The sequence below is a fragment of the Gracilinanus agilis genome, chromosome 4, assembly GCF_016433145.1.
Source record: "Gracilinanus agilis isolate LMUSP501 chromosome 4, AgileGrace, whole genome shotgun sequence".
Taxonomy (NCBI): domain Eukaryota; kingdom Metazoa; phylum Chordata; class Mammalia; order Didelphimorphia; family Didelphidae; genus Gracilinanus; species Gracilinanus agilis.
The window spans coordinates 403,605,339-403,622,405 of record NC_058133.1 but is presented as its reverse complement, the minus strand read 5'-3'; the positions used below and the strand labels follow the sequence as shown (position 1 = coordinate 403,622,405).

The 17,067-nt window shown below is 35.3% G+C and overlaps 1 protein-coding gene across 1 annotated transcript in view; it reads left to right on the top strand.

The window, feature by feature from the left end:
* ADAT2 (adenosine deaminase tRNA specific 2) overlaps positions 1-11,774 on the top strand; it is a 29,844-nt gene extending 18,070 nt beyond the window's left edge. The window contains exons 3-6 of the mRNA XM_044671573.1: positions 5,069-5,219; positions 8,877-8,983; positions 11,418-11,490; positions 11,600-11,774. Coding sequence (XP_044527508.1) covers positions 5,069-5,219; positions 8,877-8,983; positions 11,418-11,490; positions 11,600-11,643 — 375 coding nt within the window. The 3' untranslated portion in view covers positions 11,644-11,774. The remainder of the gene's footprint in view (positions 1-5,068; positions 5,220-8,876; positions 8,984-11,417; positions 11,491-11,599) is intronic.
* The last annotated feature ends 5,293 nt before the right edge of the window (positions 11,775-17,067 follow it).

The window sequence follows — 17,067 nt, the reverse complement described above, 5'->3', positions numbered from 1 at the left end:
ACATTTTTCAGTAACTGGTTTAAGGTCAGTATCACTTGTTCTCTTGGACAGAATAATCTTCTGGCAGATGTCCAATCAAAAAAACTTACTTGAATTTGAACCGTTGACAAATTAGTCACCTTAACAATCTCTTCTACAGAATATAAATTTTGTAGCCACTTAACTTCAAGAAATATGTTAGCATTAATTCACCAGCAGCAGGTAGAGGGTAACTGTATTAGGTTTAGTAATCTGCCTTCCAACCAACACAAAACCAAAGGGAAGAGTGGCTATCAGAAAGATAGGCTCCTGCTCCTCTGCTTATATCTCTATGTCCTATATCTTTCATGACAACTCAAATCATTGGCCATGGGACTTTCTCTAGACTTAACAGTTTCCTCAGACTTTGGATGGCCATCATCATCATCATAGCAAATAGCATTATAAAACACTTGACACATTACTTCCTTTGATGCTCACAATAGCTCTGTGAGGTAGGTACTGTTATTATCCCCTTTTTATAGATGAATAAACTAAGGCAGATAGAGGTTAAATGACCTACCCAAGGTCATACAGCTACCAGGTATTTAAATAGCATTTGAACTCAGGCCATCCTGATTCCAAGTCTCGTACTACATATACAGAATCATCTAGCTACCCATCTGTCTACAAAATGATGCTCCCTGTTGTGTTCAATGGCATGAATTAAGTGCTTGGGATCCTAGTGTGGTCAGTCAACAGGTTATTTCTTATAATCTCTCCCTACCAGCTCTCTTCTTGTTATATTTTGCCATGGCCCTGCCTCTGTCCCAGGGATATGATGCTAATTTACTCATAGTCTAAGTCTTTACTTCCTTCTTTGTGCTGTGATCAAGCTTGCCTACATATTCCTGAAGGAAAATTTCTCATTCTTAAGTCTTCCTTCTCAAATCACCTCTAATCAGACTTCCAATTTATTTTCCATTTCTGAACTGTATTAGTGATGGACTTCCAGATAAAGGACACATTCATATAGATTAGCTAGATCACTCTCAGAACAATAAACAGATTATGTAAACTAAACCCTTTAGAATTACCTTTGGTGCTATGCCTTCTGCCTGGTACCATCTTGATTACTGTTCTCTGTAGAATGCCTTATGCTCTATTCATCTATCAACAATATGTCTATTTATATGTACTAAGGTCTCTAACCTTAGTTTTTTCTTTCCCTTAATTTATACATAAGCAACCCTCTGAGACTATTTTGCAGAACAGATGGCAATCTGTATTGGTAGTTTCCTCATCAGTAGTTTTCTATACTAATGAAATCATAAGTCTGGTCCCCTTAAAATCTTTTTATCAGAGTTCTCACATTCAGTTATTATCAGGGAAAGTTAAGAGTTCGCCTACAGTGACTTGTTTTGCACTCTGTAAATAGGCCAAGTGTTTTAAAAGGACGTATAGACCACTATTGTATCCCTATAGTATTCCTGAGCATAGGGTATTATTATTCTTCAGTAATATCTGTACTAGCATAATTTTCTTTAAATGTAGAAAAAAGATCAGAAAGGCTTTTCTCCACCACTTATCACAGATGATGTCTTATGACCTAGTAACTTGGGTTTCCTTCTTTCACCACTGATCTGACAGGATCACTTTGAAAAGAGACTACACCCTCTGAGTCTTCACTTTTACTACTCCTAATTTTGCATAGGCAGAAAAAAATGTCTTATTCAGAATATCACAGAGTCTAAGAGCTCAAGTGAGCCTCAGAAACCAGCTATTCCAACCTATACCTGACTAAAATTCCCTTTAAAATATCTCCCCGGTTCCCAGGATCTACCTAAAACCATCAGCACTGACTATTTGTAATGGAGGTAAGCTGAAAGTATTCCCAGTAAGATAAGGAGTGAAACAAGGATGCCTGTTTTCACCAATATTATTTAATATTGTATTGGACATATTAGCAGAAGTAGTAAGAGAAGAAAAAGAAATTGAAGGAATCAGAAGGGGCAATTAATTATGTCCAGAGAATTCTAAAACTCTATATAACCTTAGACCTAGCAATACCAGTGTTGGATCTGTTTCCCAAGGTGATTAGGGAAAAAGGAAAGAACCTATATGTTCTAAAATATTGATAGCAGCTCTTTTTGGGGGTGGCAAAGAACTGGAAACTGAGGAAATGCCCTTCAATTAGGGAATATCTGAGCAAGTTGTAGCATATGATTGTGTTTGAATATTGCTGTGCCATAAGAAATGATGAGCAGGTTTATTTAAAAAAAAAACTTATGTGAAATTATGAAAAGCAAAATGAGCAGAACCAAGAGAATATTTTATACGGTTACAGAATTAATGTTTGAGGAATAATTCATGAGTGCCCACCTCTAAAAAATTAATAACTAGAAACATGAAAGAAATAGTTTATATATACATTTTTTTTCATTAAATCATACCTTCTCTAGTGCAGGGAGGCAGGGAGAGACAGAGGGATACCTGGGAATTTTAATGTAACCCACAAGCAAATAAATTAATAAAATTCTAAAAAAAATTTTTCAAACAAACAACTCCCCCACCCCCAAGTAGTTATTCTCTTTTTTCTTGATGCTCTCCAGTGAGGAATCCACTAAGGAGTAGATTTAGTTCACTTTGGATAGTTCTAATTTTTAGGAAGTTTTTCCTTCTGTAGAGCCAAAATCTATGTCCAAGTTCTCATTACTATTAGATCTACCCTCTGCCTAGAATGCATTCCCTCATCTGCAAGACCTACCTTCCTTCACAACAGCTCAAGACTCACTTTCTACAAAAAGCCTTTCAAGGATATTCCTTCACATTCCCCACCAGTACCTCCTTTCTGAGTTTACTTCCCAATTACATTGTATATACATATAATAGTTATTTGCATATTGCCTCCCCTGTTACAATATGAGCTCCTTTTGAAGGCAGAGCCAAGTGTTTGCCTTTCTTCATAATCTTATCACTTAGCAAAAAAAAAAATGCTTAATAAAAGCTTGTTGCCTGGCTAATTACCTGTCTGGCAAGCAAAACAGGTTTGTTTTTCTCTTTACATTGACAATTCTTTAGATGCTTGAAGACAGTTTTCATGTTCCATATAAACCTTTTCTTCTTCTGACTTAATGTCTCTTTCTCCCCAATTTTTTCTATCGATCCTCCTATAGCAAGCATATTGTTTAGATCTGTAACCATTCTAATTGTCTTCTTTTCAGTACATTCTGGAATAAAAGGTAGTGCCAGGAATACCATAGATACAGCTTTACTTCTCTTTGGGAAACCACGCCTCTCAAGGCACCTTATGATTATATCTGCTTTTTTTTTTTTTTGGCTATAATAGTATGCTATTGACACATTTTGAGTTTATCTTTCACCATAATTCCAAGATCATTTCCACATGAACTGTTCTTTAGCTATGTATCTGGGTCAGGTAGCTGGTGCAGTAGATAGAGTGCTAGAATGGGAATCAGACTCAATTTTCCCGAGTTAAAATCTGATCTCAGATACTGACTAGCTGTGTGACCCTGGGCAAATCATTTAACTATGTTTGTCTTGGTTTGCCTGTTTACCTCTTCTTCTGTAAAATGAGCTAAAGAAGGAAATGGAAAACCATTCCATTATTTTTGCTAAGAAAACCCAAAATGGAGTTTTACAAAAAGACAGACATGACTGAAAACAACTCAGTAATAACAAATGTCCCTTTCATCTTGTATTTATGAAGTTGATTTTTTTAAACCCAAATGTAGAACTTTTTCTTTATCTCTATAATACTTTCTTCAGTTTGATACTTTTTTTAGCCTATCAAAATCTTCTTGGATATGAATTTTGTCATTTTTTGGTTTAGCTATCCCAACAATCTTTGTGTTATTTGCAAATTGCTTGATATATACTTTTATTTAAATCTTTGATAGAACAGTGCAGAGGATATTGACTGTTCATTAAATTCCTCCTTCCGCTGACACTGATTCACTAATCTTTGGGTCCAACTATTTCCCATTGTTCCTAATTGTATTGTCATATAACATAGATATCTCTTACTGTTATCCTGAAGCAGAGAGACTTTGACAAATGTTTTGCTGAAAGTAAGCACTCTCCTTATGTACAATTCTAGTTTCACTGACTTTACAGTTTTTATCTCTCTTTGCCTTAAATTCTTTCTTTGTAAATGAGGGAAACTAGACTAAATGATCAATCACTAAGATGTCTTCCAAGCACAAATTCTATTATTCTGCAATTGTAAAACAAAACATTTTTTCATTACATGATATAAAATATTGCTGGTAAATATTATAGATAGTTGTTACATATAATATCTACAACTCACACTAAATCATACTCTTATGATATTTGTTGTGCCAAATTTTTGCTTTTATCTAAAATATTTTTATTGTATATAAAACGTATCCTAAAGATATGTTAAGTAATGATACTCAGTTAAATTAAATATAGATTTGCCTAGAGTAAGGGATCATGAAAATCAAAGAACACATTTGAAACTAGGATATAAGCTTATGAAAATTTCAGAATTCCCCTAAAATATTCAGAACCATTATTTTTTTTTAAACCCTTGTACTTCAGTGTATTGTCTCATAGGTGGAAGAGTGGTAAGGGTGGGCAATGGGGGTCAAGTGACTTGCCCAGGGTCACACAGCTGGGAAGTGGCTGAGGCCGGGTTTGAACCTAGGACCTCCTGTCTCTAGGCCTGACTCTCACTCCACTGAGCTACCCAGCTGCCCCCAGAACCATTATTTTTAAATCCTTTCTTTTGAACTACATCTTTTTCCTTTGAGTCCTTAGCTTAAAAGAAAGGTCTGAATCGAGTGGAATTTTATGGATTTGCAGATAAGCTATTTTCCTTTTTAGTTAGGTCATGCTTAGTTATCTATGGGGAACTGATTTGTTATCTTCTGATTTGGAAGACTTGGATACCTTCGTTGATGGCTTTGACAAAATCAAAGAATTATAGTCTTAAAGTATGGGAATATACAATAGGAAATTGTTATAATGTGCTTTTGTTAGCTTGAATATAAATAAGTAAAATAGCAATTACTTTTAGTGAATGGAAACATCAAATAAAAAGAAAATTTTTTTCTATTCTCAGGCTACACGACATGCAGAAATGGTAGCAATTGACCAAGTCCTAGAATGGTGTCATCATTATGGTAAAAGTCCTGCAGAAGTATTTGAGCACACTGTGTTATATGTCACTGTGGAGCCATGTATAATGTGTGCTGCTGCTCTTCGCCTGATGAGTATCCTTTGTCTTTGCTAGGTGATGCTTTTGTCCCTGTCATGTAACTACAAAAGTAGCTGGATGTGTGCTATATACTGTATAGTATATATGCTTTATACTCTATATACAAAAATTCAAAATTAAGTCATAAAACATTCAAACTACAAAAGGCCATATTACTTTATAAAAAACTGGGGGGAGGTTCTTATGAATAAAATTTGAATATTTGCTTCTAATTAGTTAACTACTTAAAGAAACTAGAAGCTAAAAAGCATTTGAATTAACCTATTGGGAGTAGACCCATCTAATGGTAAATCATAAATGGAAATAAAGTATCAATGACATTATGATTTAAGTCAATATGAAAATACAAAGTTTTCAAATAACTTTTCACCAACTTATTTTTTACATATTCTTATTTTATAAACTTTCCAAAAAATAGTGAATTTGAAAACTGATTAGAAAGAACCTTTTAATTTAGAAGATTCAAAATTTCTTTGTTTTATATATTGTTGTTTGTCCATTTTGCAATTAAAATAGCAGCATTCTATTTTAATTACCTACACAGGTATGTGAAAAAGACATATAGAGCCCTTTAAAAATAATGAATCTTTGTCAAGTTAAAATGATAAAATTTCATAGGTGGAAGGAACTTCAAATATCATCTATTTTAAAAAGAATGAAAAAGGGGCAGGGTGGCTCAGTGGAGAAAGAGCCAGACCTAGAGATAGGAGGTCCTGGGTTCAAATCTGGCCTCAGATGCTTCCTAGTTGTGTGACTGGGCAAGTCACTTAATCTCAATTGTCTAGCCTTTACCACTCTTCTGCCTTGGATCCAATACTTAGCACTGAATCCTTCAATCCTGTTCTTACCAATTAGAGGATGCTTGTCCTCTAGTATCATGAACTCCAAGGTAAATTGTTTCTTATTCTCTCCAAGTTTACATTGATGCTAGGCAAAACACAATAATGCAAATGTATAAAAATATTAATAATTCTCCTGGAGGTGGCAAAGAATTGGAATCTGAAGGGGTGTCCTTCAGTTAGTGAATAATGGAACAAGTTATATTGCTATCATGCCATAAGAAATGATGAAGAGGGTGGTTTCAGACAAACCTGGAAAGATTTGTTTGAACTATTGCATAGTGAAGTGAAAGGAACCAAAACAATTTATACATTGATATTATACAGACAAATAACTTTGAAAGACTTAGGAACTCCGATTAGTATAGCCACCAACCACGATTCCAGACAACTAATGATGAAACATTTACTTGCCTCCAGATAGAGAGATGAAAAACTCAGGTTGCTGAATGAGGCTTATACACACATACGTGCATACGTACATACACACATGTATGTATATAACAGTGGTTTTGTTTTAGTTTTGTTCCCAATTGGGAGGTAAAGTGAATTTTTGCTAATTGAAAAAAAAATTTTATGTTATAAATCTGTCCTTAAACCCTTTGCAATCTGAGTTCTAGACTCATCATACAACTTAAACTTGTTTCTCAATTATAAAATTTGATGGTCCTTTCTTAGCCCTGATGCTTCTCAGCCTGTCTGCTGCATTTGGCACTGATGATTATATTCTCTGCTCTCTGGGTTTTTGTGACACTACTTTCTCTTCATTCTCCTTTCACCTCTCTGGCCACTACTCAGTTTCTTTTACTGGCTTATCATACATCACAACCTCAATAATTGAGAGTATCTCTGTGTCCGTGGACAAAGTGGAATGTCAGTAGTACACAATTTTAACATGGCTGTTCATGCTACTTCAAGTTTGTCTCTTTTAAGGTTCAAATCTTGCATGAAGATTTTCCTTTTTTTCTTAAGCTACATTTTATTTTATTAAAAATTTTTAAAATAATATTTTATTTCCCCTAATGACATGTAAAAACAATTTTTAACATTCTTTAAAAATTTTTTGAATTCTAATTTCAATCCTTTCTTCCCATCCTCTTTCCCTCATTGCATCCCACTCCTCCCCTTTCTTGAGATAGTAAGTTGTTGACATGGATTTTATATGTGTAATCATGTAAAGCATTTTCCCATATTAGTAATTTTGTGGAAGAGATCTCTAAGGAAAAAGAAAGAAATTGAAATATATTATGTTTTGGTCTGCATTCAGATTCTATCAGTTCTTTCTCTGAAGGCCAATAGCATTTTTTTATCATGAGTTTCTGGGATTGTCTTGGACCACTGTATTGCTGAGAATAACTAGGTCATTCACAGTTGTTCATCAAAAATTTTTTGCTGATATTGTATACAATGTTTTTCTGGTTCTGCTCATCTTACTTTGCATTAGTTCATGTTATAACCTTTCCAGGTTTCTCCAAAATTGTCATGCTAGTCATTTTTTATAGTATTCCATCACAATCATATACTACAGTTTGTTCAGCTATTCCCCAGTTTATTGACAATCCATCATTTTCCGTTTCTTTGCTACTACAAAAAGAGCTGCAATGAATATTTTTGTACAAATAGGGCTCTTTCCCTTTATTTGCATTTCTTTGTGATATAGACCCAGTAGTGGTATTGCTGGATCAAAGGGCATGCACAGATATAGAACCTTTGGTTATGGTTCTAAATTGCTCTCCAGAATGGTTAGATCAGATCACAACCACCACAGCAGTACATTAGTGTCCCAGTTTTCCCACATCCCCTCCAACAGCTATCATTTTCCTTTTCTGTCATATTGGCCAACCTTTATAGGAGTAAGGTGGCGAGTGAGGTGGCATAATTGGCATTTTTCTAATCAAGAGTGATTTAGATCATTTTTTGCATGAAGACTTTCTGGCAGAGAAATGATCAATATGTTTCTCTCTTAGCAGGAAATCAGTAATAGAGAGCATCTTCCTAAATGTCATAAAATAGTAGAGCTAACATGGGCCTTAGAAATCATCTACTTCCATCTTCTCATTGAACATATATATAAAAGGAAGCCCAGAGAAGTCATGTAACAAGATCACACAATTGGTAAATGGCATGGGCAAGCCTTGACCTGAGTTTTATTGATTCCAACTATGCATATACTGATTAGTGAATTATTTCCTTTGTTTCTCTACCTATCAGAGGGAATGAAATGATTTGAGGAGGAGAAAAATATAGACTTATTTATTCCTTTAGGAGTTTGAATTATATTAATTGGTTCTTGTTTATATTTTGCCAAGTGTTTTTAAGTCCCTTTTCATTTTTATATATTCAGTGTATGAGGTTCTTATGTGCAATATGCCTCCTGTCTCCAAATTGTTGATATTCTCCTCACAATATATGAGTATTCATGAAATACTGTTATCAGCCGAACAGTAATCCCCAAGCAGCCTCACTTAAGGACCATTTCCTTCATGAAGCCTCCCTTGATTCTATTTCTTGGCAAAAAACAAAAACAAAAAATTTCCTTTAAAGAGTTTATGTGGTTTTGTAGCTCTCTTATGCATTAATCAGAAATTATAGTTATCTGTATGTGTCTCTTTTCTTCCTGCAAGGCTGTATGTTCTGTGACAGTAGTGTCTTTTCTAAACTTTGTCTCTATCCCAGAGCCCAACAGAGTCCTCTGTGTATAGGTGCTTAGTAAATACTCGATTTAATTCAGTTAGATTGAATTGACTTGTTCTTATTTGTATCACTGGAGGTGGGTTCATACTTTGGCTTCATAGACCTTAATTCTTTCACACAAATTCCACTTGTTGTATATGGCTGCCAGAATGAACGATTTGGAGGTTGTGGCTCTGTTCTGGATATTGCCTCTGCTGACTTACCAAATACTGGGACACCCTTCCAGGTAAGGCAGAGAAGGATGATCTATTCCTTTTTCCTGAAAGTGTTATTTTCCTTTTTGTTTGGTGATTATATTAATTAGCATTATAAAACTCTTAATAGAATTCTGTGTAGTTGGCATGTTCTCCTCATTTATGAAAACTCAGGTCTAGTGCTTAGAATTCCTAAAAAGACAGAGTTCTTGGTTGTTGAATATGATTGCAACCTTTCTTAGATACGTGTATATACCTTTATGTGTGGGTGAATATGTGCTTGCCCCATATGTGGAGGTTTTTTACTTTGCCTGAAAAAGAGAATTTCATTGTGACATATGTTTGTGGCCTAATTGGCTCAAAAACAAGATTTAGAGTTTTAATCTGTAAATGAATGTTTCTTACTCTGGGTCTCTGGATGGTAAGAGACCAACAAGACACCTGGGGAACTTACTTTTGCTCCTTCCTTTTTAGATTTTTAGGTATAATTCTGGCCCTTGTGTGATTACTGTGTTATAGGTTCCAAAATAAAGAGAATGTGAGAAATAATTAACTATATTAATCTCTCAGATTTAAAATTCATTTCACATAAGACTTGTTGAACCACCCTTTGAAAAAGAATGTGACTAATATTAATATTCTACAGCTGGCACAATTGCCCTCATTAATATTGCTTTATGCAGAATGCATGTTTAACAACTTAACAGAACCATCCTGTAGCAATCATGGATGCATGAGTGAAGCACTTTTATGCTTTGCATATAGAAATTGTTCATAATATGAACAGATAATGCTTAATTCCCTTAAGATCAAGAGGTCATTAGTGGTCCACCCCTCTATTTTCTTTTGCTGTTGTCACATATGAAATATTTGAGAAGTACCATATGATGTCAAATTTAAGTTTATCTTTGACCCCCAGTGTAGGAGTTCTTTGAGGATAACTTGACCTTTAAGTATAGTGGTTTACAGGTGGTGGTAGCCATGCTTTGGAGGGGATAGTTTCCTGCTTTGTCACCAGTCTCTCCTGAATAACAGTGCTTTGAGTATACAACTTGTCTTAATTGCTGCTGCTCTCTCTTATTTACCTCTATGTTCATGCATATACACTGGCACAAGAAATAACCCAGGAGAAATGGAAGAAGGAAAGGAGGGCCAGTGCTCATGATTTCTTTCTGTTTTACCTTGACTAGAAAGGGTTATTGATTAAGTTCTATGCATTATTCAGCTTTAACTTGGGAAGAAAATAATAAAAGAGAAGTACAATGTAGAATGGGGGAAAAAACTAGGAAAAAGGAGCAAAATCAAGTTCTTTCCCTGCCTCTCTTTTCTTAAACAAAGACACAATTATTCTCCAAGTCACCCAGGTCAAAAAATCTTAGAGTCATTCTTCCCTTTCTTCAATCACAGGATCCTAGATTCCCTCCCCCCATCTAGTTATTTACCCAGCCTGCCAAATTTTTCCTCAGAAATGTCTCTTACCTCTGACCTCTATTCTTATAGCTTTCACTTTAATTCTGATCCTAATTAGGTCCTACCTGGATTACTTACTGGCTTCTTCTCTAACACCAAACTTTCACCCTTTTAATCCATTTTGTATATTGCTGCCAGGATGGTCTTCCCTAAAGTGACATTTTCATATCACTTCTCTGCTCAAAAAAATTGAAATGGCTCCTTATTGCCTTCCACTTTGACATTTGGAATCATCATTGCTCATTGCAATGGAAGTGCAGATCCACTTAACAATAGGGTGAATAATTTCATACTTAACCATTTCCATCTCTTTCTGAAGAGTCCAGCTCATCCCATCAACTCTGTTTGGTTTTCCAAATTGAATTAAAACTCCTCTCTGGCATTTAAGACTCTCTTCATCCAGCTATTTTATTTTTCGACTCTTTTGCAAGATAACCTCCTCTGCTGCAGTGAGGCTAGTCTTCTCACTGCTCTCCCCTGCCCCCCAAGAAAGCCAAATACTTTTTCTTCCTTGCCTTTGCCAATGCTTTTTTTCCTCATCTGGAATAGTCCTAAATACCTTTTAAAACCATACCCATTCTTTAGGTTTCATCTCAGTCTTATCTGTTCTGTAAAGCTTTTTCTCAATTACTCCAGCCAGCATTTACTTTCCCAGACTATGAAATTTTGTTTTCACTTATAATTCTTCTAGTTAGTGCCACACAACATAGGACTTATTTATTCATTGAATATATGCTAGTATCTTCCCAGCTAAATTTTCTGGATGCATAGTAGGCGAGGTTTGGGGAAGAGGGAAAGAACATGAATCATGTAACTATGGGAAAATATTCTAAATAAAAATTGAAAAAAAAAAACAATCCACATTTCCAGTGACCCCAGATCCTTTATAAATTGCTATATTTGAAATGCCTCATAGAATTCCTATGTACATTTTTTCTGATCTCCAATACAAAATACTTTCATAATCTTGCATTCTCATTTTTCTTATTTCAATAGTGCATTCCTGGATATCAAGCTGAGGAAGCAGTGGAAATGTTAAAGACCTTCTACAAACAAGAAAATCCAAATGGTTAGTTTTCCTGTAATGTACAGATCAATGCATTGAAACAAGTCAATGTATGAAATCCTGACATTGTCATACTTACAAAATTTCTCTTTCCTCTCTAATATTTTTGTAGCACCAAAATCAAAAGTCCGGAAAAAGGAAAGTCACAAATGTTGAACTTCATCTGATGGAAGACCATTCTTTAATAGTGACTTCAACAAAATGCTTGAAATGGAAACATTTAACATGACTGAATCATATATCCAGGGGCCAACCATAACAGAGAACTAAATGTTCCTTATGCTCTATCAATTGTAGTGGCTATCCTCCATTCTTGGAAAAGTCTTCCTCTTTACCTCTACCTCTTAGAATACTTGGTTCTTTCAAAATTCAGTTCAAGCTCCATCTTCTGCAAGAGGCTTTTTCTGGTTTTCCCAGCTAGAAGTGCCTTAACAACTTAACAGCAAAAGTTACCTTGTATTTATCTTGTGTGTCTTCTTTATACATATATACATACATGTTATAATTCAGAATATAAGCTCCTTGGGGAAAGGACTGTTTTTCTTTTGTATCTCTTAAATTTAGCACAGTGTCTGACACATAGTTAACTGATCAATAAATAATTATATATTTTAATTAATTAAAATGGCCTCTGATCATATGCTTCTTCTAGGTTCTATGGGAGGATGTTGTGAGAGAAGGAGCAGGGAAAAGTTTTTCCAAATAGGGAGAGGAAAAATATGTAGCCAACTTGAAGGGGATTGGCCTAATGAATTTCAAGGGTTAAGTTTTAGGAGAACAAATTTGGAAAAAATTGAGAAAAAAAAATGAGGAGAGTTTAAAGAACAGGCTCCAGGCTCAGTTACTGATCCAAATTTCCCTGCAGTTTGTGAGAGAAACAGAATCATAGATAATTAAGGAGAAATAAAAGGATTAAAGAGGATTAGGGATAGAAACTGAAATAGATTCAAGAAGAATAAGGAGAAGACAGTTGGCAACACAAAACAAAATAAAGAACAAAAGATTCTTGAAAACATTAGTGAGTTGAATAAATTAATAGAGTTGTGAGGGGGCAAACTGGTGAAACTCACAGGAGATGGGACAAGACTGAAGGAAAAGTGGCGATAACCATGGCTACAGAGTTGTTGAAACAAAGGAAAGGACATTGAATTTTCTGTAAAAAGTTTTAACCAGGTATTTATGGTTGAGGTGAAATACTAATAAGGGTTTTAAAGAAGCAAGGCTAAAATTTCAAATAAATAGAGTAGGGGAAATTGAATAGTAACTTGCACTGAGTGTGAAATGTTTGGATTTCTGCCACAAATAAGAGTCTATTATCTGTGTTCCCAGTGTAGGCTGATCCCCCTTCTAAAGGATAATGTGGAGGGATTTAAAAACACCTCTTTATTCTGCATCTATTTTGGGAGGATGAAGGATTCTTTTTTTTTTTTTTTTTAACCCTTATTTTCTGTCTGAGTAACAACTCTTAAGACAGAAAGATTAGGGCTAGGCAAATGTGGTTAAATGATTTGCTGGGTCCTTACAGCTAGGAAGTGTCTAAGGCCAGATTTGAACCCAGTTCCTTCCAACTCTAGGTCTAGTGTTTGATGCACTGTCACCTAGTTCCCCAAATGAAGGATTCCTAAAAAAAATAATAAATAAAAATATATGTATGCTAAGTTTTAATGGGGAAGGATGAGAAATGAAAGTTTTACATAGAGGAGAAAGGAAATAAAAATATCTGTGCAATGAGAGCTTAATACAGATTTGATGCTCTTTTTGAATAGGAAGAAGCTTCTAGTTCTTCTCAAGAGTAATAAAGTAGAGACACAAAAGTTGTCAGGTAAGAGATCATCTAGTAAGATGCAGAGGAAGAAGAGAAAATAGTGGTAGCTAGTGTTCCCTGCCCATGGTATAGGATAATCCATTTGTTGACCCAATAACATTGACAGTGAGATGTGCTGTATTTCCTGAAGTATGTATCCAAGATGTTACAGAGAACCTCCCCAAATTTAACAAAATAGGTAACGACTATTCTCTTCTGGTCATTTATATGGGCACAAATGATATTTCTATAAGGAACACTGAAAGTATTGCCACATAATATAAAATCCTGGGCAAAAAACTAAAGGCCATGGGGCTTTATGAATCTAGAATAATAGATTTACTCTGGGAGGTCAATAGATAGCTATTAAAAATGATATGATTAAAAAGTGGGGTTTGGATTTATGGATCATGGCTAACAATGTAGTATTGACAGATTTCTAATTAGAGGGAGAGTGTATCTATCAAAGATATGTAAGAATGTATTTGCCATTTGTCTTGAAAATTCTAATCAAAAGTACCTTAAATTAATAAGATTGGGGAAAGAACAAGACAACTTATGTAGTATCCTTTGATTTAGATATAGAAAGAAGCCACAAAAAAGAGTAAAGAATAGCCACTCAGATACTAATACTCACAGACACAAAATGCAAGAAAAGAACCATTCATAAAATCCATGGTCTAAAATATCTGTGTACATGTTTCCAAAGTATAGGCAAGAACGAGAGGTCCTAATACAAGGGAGAAAATCTGACCTCATAAGTATCACTGAGATGAAGCTCATGACTAGATTTTGGCTCTGGGAAGGTATACCTTATTCAAAATAAATATGATAGATTAAAGGGGGGAAAGGGTGACATATGTTAAGAATATATACTTGCAAAGAAATCTAGAAACCACAGGGATTAGGCATGACACTATTTGAGTGTAAGCCAAAGGAGGGGTAAGGTAGTGATTTTTTTTTCCTTTGGAGACAATACATAACACTTGGACAGAAAGAGGAAATAGATGAGGAGTTTGAGAAATGAATCACAAGCCTGGCATGAAGGCATCACATATAGTGATGGGGGAATTTCAGTTATTCAAACATTTTCTGGAACACTATCTCTTCCAAAAGCAAAATATCTAATAATTTCTTGAATTTTCTTATTGATAATTTCATCCATTAAAAGGTGGTAAGTTCTCTTCTGTATCTGTGTTTCACAGAAAACTGGTTGCAGCAGTGAAAATTATGGAATTATTAGGATACATTTTCACTCTATCTTATGATAGAGGAGAGGAAATCTAGTTCTGGAAAACCAGGTTCTGGAAAACCAGGTTTCAAAAAGTTCAAAAGAAGGATAGGGACTTCATGGGCTAAAATGCTTTAAGGGAAATTAACTTAGGGCAGGATGCAAAAGACTGAAAAATGCAATTCTGAAGAAAACAAGGGAAACAATGAAGAGAGGAAATGAGGTAAGAGATCAGAAGAAACAAATAGGAAGGCACAGGGATCTCATTTACCAACTTAGATTTAAAAAAGAAATGTTCTAAAAATGGAAGCAAAGGCAAATAACACAGATGAATATGTAAGAGTATACATCCTATTAAATATGTCAGAAATGCTATAGAAAACAAAAAGGATTTCTTTGTTTATGTTGGTGAAAAAAATGTATCAAAGAAAGGATGGAAATTTTGTTTGGAATGAATTGGACAATGATAATTGTCAATAGAGAGAAGGCATGAATGCTTAATTCTTAATTTGTTTCTATTTTTCTCTACAAAGAAAATGACCCTTACACTGGAAATTACAGAACAAAGATACCCAAGATAAATAATGAAACAGTTAAGAGAACATCACCTGGTCCAGATGGGCAATATCCCCACACCCTGAAGGAACTGGCAGATGCAATTACTGATTCACTATTGGTGATATTTGAAAGATTATGAAAAATGGATACCACCAGACTGGAGAAGGGCAAATTCTAGATTATCAAAAGAGGAAAGAGAACAGAATTTTCAAAGTTTAGCCCAGGGTTTGACTACAATTCTGGGGGAAATCCATAATATATTTTTCAAGAGATGATTGCCACATATCTAAAAAGGAAGCAGTGATTATCAAGAGTCTGTATGACTTAACAACAGGTCATGTCAGAATAACCCTATTTCCTTTTTTGACAGGGTTTTGAAACCAATAGATAAGAGGACTGTTGTGAATAGAGTTTTCCTATATTTTATCAAAGCTTTTGATAAAGTATTTACTATGATTCTTGTGGAAAAGAGAGACACAGATTACATAATAATACAATGAGATAGATTCATAACTGGTTAGATTGGTGGACTCAATGAGTAACTTAACAGTTTAATGTCAGTTTGACAGGAGATCGTCAATGTAGTATCCCAGATAGTTGTGCTTGGCCCTGTTATTTAACATTTTTATCAGTCACTTGGATAAAGAAATGGAAGGCATGCTCATCAAATTTGCAGATGACAACAGAGCTGAAAGGAATAGTAGATGATATCCACAGGGACAGTGGATGATTCAGTGGGTGACAGATTCAGGTTCCAAAATGATATTGGCCAACTAAAGTACTGTGCTGAATCCAAAAAAGATGAACTTCAATAGAGATAAATGTAAAGTTCTCCGCTTAGGTACCAAAAAAAACCCAACCCAATCATCTTCACAAGTATGAGATAAGGGAGGCATGATTAGACAGTATTTGTTCTGAAAAGAATCTGGAGGTCATTGGACTATAAGCTTAATATGAGTCAGCAGTGTGATATGGTAGCCAAAAAAGCTAAGGAGATCTTGGGCTGCATTGAGAGGACATGGCTTCCAGTAAGGGAGAGGTGTCTGCATCAGACTTCATCTGTAGTACTGCATTCAGTTCTGGGCACTGTAAGAGACAAATAGGTTTGAAGCATTTTGGAAGCTTAGAAAGACAGGCAGGAGCTGAGATTCCAACTGGAACACAGTGAACTCTCTGGATTTGGGTATCTCTAAGCAACACCTGAGACAAGGAGTAGCGGATCAAGGAGTAGATATTAAGATTTCTGACTTGCTTGGTGGACAAGCAAAGTCACTCTCCCTGACTTTCTCTGAAGAGTTATTTTGCTAGTTCCTGTGCTCTTGGAGTATACTTGGACTACATCAGATCAAATCTGTGAGATCCCATTTGCCCCTTATGTCTTAGCTGCCTGCTTAGTATAGTGTAGGGATTTCCCAGATCTTCAACTTTTAACCCTGAGCTTGATCCTTAGTGTTTTAGATTGTGTGACCTCTCCCACCATATTTAAGCTTATAGTCTTTATTAAACCTGTCTTTATAAATCTTTGGTCCCATTCTACTCACTTGTTAGTTTCACAGACTCCCAGGCTAGGTGGATCTGTGGTGGCAGTTGGTATCAACTGCCAATCCATATTCCTTGTTCTTTGGTGGGGTTTCTGTTTCCCTAGTTTGTTAGTCCAGTCTGTTATCCCTGTCCAGTCATCCTCCTTCTCCCCTTTCTTTAAACCTAGTAATATTTAAGTTACCCATAAGAATTTCCCCATAAGAGCACCACTGTTACAGAAGGCTACTGATAGATTGGAGATGGTAAGGAGCCTGGGACCCAGAAGAAGAACTTGAAGTTCATGACAGATAAGGATCATTTGAAAGAACTAGGCATGTTTATCCTAGAATAAAGAAGACTTCTCAGAGAAGCCCAACACATTAGAACAGGGGTCTGCAACCTTTTTGGCTGTGAGAGCCATAAACACCACATTTTTAAAAATGTAATTTTGTGAGAGCCGTATAAT